At 36.0% G+C, this 1,685-nt stretch overlaps 1 protein-coding gene across 1 annotated transcript in view; it reads left to right on the top strand.

Annotated features, from left to right (window-relative positions):
- Positions 1-1,411, top strand: part of LOC104491253 (bifunctional UDP-N-acetylglucosamine 2-epimerase/N-acetylmannosamine kinase) — a gene marked incomplete at its 3' end in the record, with an annotated part of 10,131 nt that extends 8,720 nt beyond the window's left edge. The window contains exons 5-6 of the mRNA XM_010133640.1: positions 110-197; positions 1,201-1,411. Coding sequence (XP_010131942.1) covers positions 110-197; positions 1,201-1,411 — 299 coding nt within the window. The remainder of the gene's footprint in view (positions 1-109; positions 198-1,200) is intronic.
- Between the last annotated feature and the right edge of the window lie 274 nt (positions 1,412-1,685).

Raw genomic sequence — 1,685 nt, forward strand, 5'->3', positions numbered from 1 at the left:
TGCTGAGAGGAAACAAAAATAATTATTTCTTAATTTCTAAAGTAGTTCTTACTCTCTGATGTAATTTGAGGACCTGACTTGTCCTATTAAGTTAAATTTTGTCATCTAGGTGAAAATGTTCTTCATGTTCGTGATGCTGATACACAGGATAAGATTTTGCATGCTCTGCAGCTACAGTTTGGTAAACAGTATCCATGGTAAGTACAATGGTCTTGCATCATTGGAAAGGATGTTAAAACAGTAGGGTAACAGGCATTTCATCCTTAGGTGGTTTATCATATCTGAATGCACTCATCTAAGGTTAAAAACTATCTGTCATTTCACTTCATTCAGAATCATAGTGGTATGGCCTGGTATGAAGATTAGTGTTTGTAGAGCAAAATGTTACTAGTAATATTTTGATACAACTAGTAATTTAACATCCAACAGAAAGTCCAGAGGACAAACATAATTCTTATGTTAGCTTAGACTATCATGATTAAGAGGGCTTGTTCCATAGGAACAGCTAGGAGGAGAACATCCTGTGTGCCTTCCTCTGACTTGTGGCTGAAGAACACACTACTTTATAGCTGGATTGACCTCAGACATGATTATATAGAGTCCTGAGTGCAAGCTTCCAGGGGAGCTGCAGAATTATAGCAAGACGGGTTTTTTTGTTATTTTTCAGGTGTATAGTATTGACCCTCAGTTCTTCAACATATATATAAGTTCTTATAAACTTCAAGAGATAATATTTGTCTAATTAAGGACAAGAATCAAAAGTATATTTCTTAAGAACCTCCACGGAATAGTAAAAATGAATTCTGTAATACCAAATGTGTGACACCATATATGATGGTATTTTAAAACCAGACTTATATGTTGAAAAACTTGTCTTGACTTGGCACATACATCAACTTTCCATAATTTTAGAGCTTTTTTTTTTTTGGCATCGTTAGCTTTCCAGTTATCTACATTCCATGTTTTGTATTCCAAAACAGAGCTAATGACAAACTTGCACAATCTGTTGTGTGATCTTGAAACTACTGACACTATCTACTATATCCTATGACAGACTTAAGTAGTGTGAGCTGCAGTATTGTTATAGTAGCCATATCATAATTTTGGAATGACACAGTGTTACAGCCTTCTGTCATATAAAGCACTTTATAGATTGCAGTGTTATTTCCAATCAAATGGATTTTTTTCTTCATATTATAGCTCAAAAATATATGGAGATGGTAATGCTGTTCCAAGGATTTTGAAGTTCCTTAAATCTATTGACCTCAAAGAGCCATTGCAAAAGAAATTCTGTTTTCCTCCTGTCAAAGATAATATCTCTCAAGATATTGACCATATTCTAGAGACACAGAGTGCTCTGGCTGTGGATCTAGGTGGAACAAATCTCCGAGTAGCAATTGTCAGTATGAAGGTAAATACTCTGTGCTTTTAGATATTCTGCTAATTCCATTGGGTTTTGTGGTTCTGTTCCTAAAGTGGGAATATGGGCTGAGGATGCAAAAGAGTTACAAAACAAAGCAGTCCTACTGGCTTTTGCTGTTGAGGGGTAAATGAGATTTTCCTTTATTTGTTGTACCTCATATAGTCTTATACGACTTGCCGATGGTATGCTCTTTGCTGGTGCATGGTCCTAGCTGCTCCCTCTCTGGCAGAGGTCATAAAGACCATGAAAGAACAGGACAGCT

This window comes from Buceros rhinoceros, unplaced genomic scaffold (genome assembly GCF_000710305.1).
Source record: "Buceros rhinoceros silvestris isolate BGI_N320 unplaced genomic scaffold, ASM71030v1 scaffold4863, whole genome shotgun sequence".
Taxonomy (NCBI): domain Eukaryota; kingdom Metazoa; phylum Chordata; class Aves; order Bucerotiformes; family Bucerotidae; genus Buceros; species Buceros rhinoceros.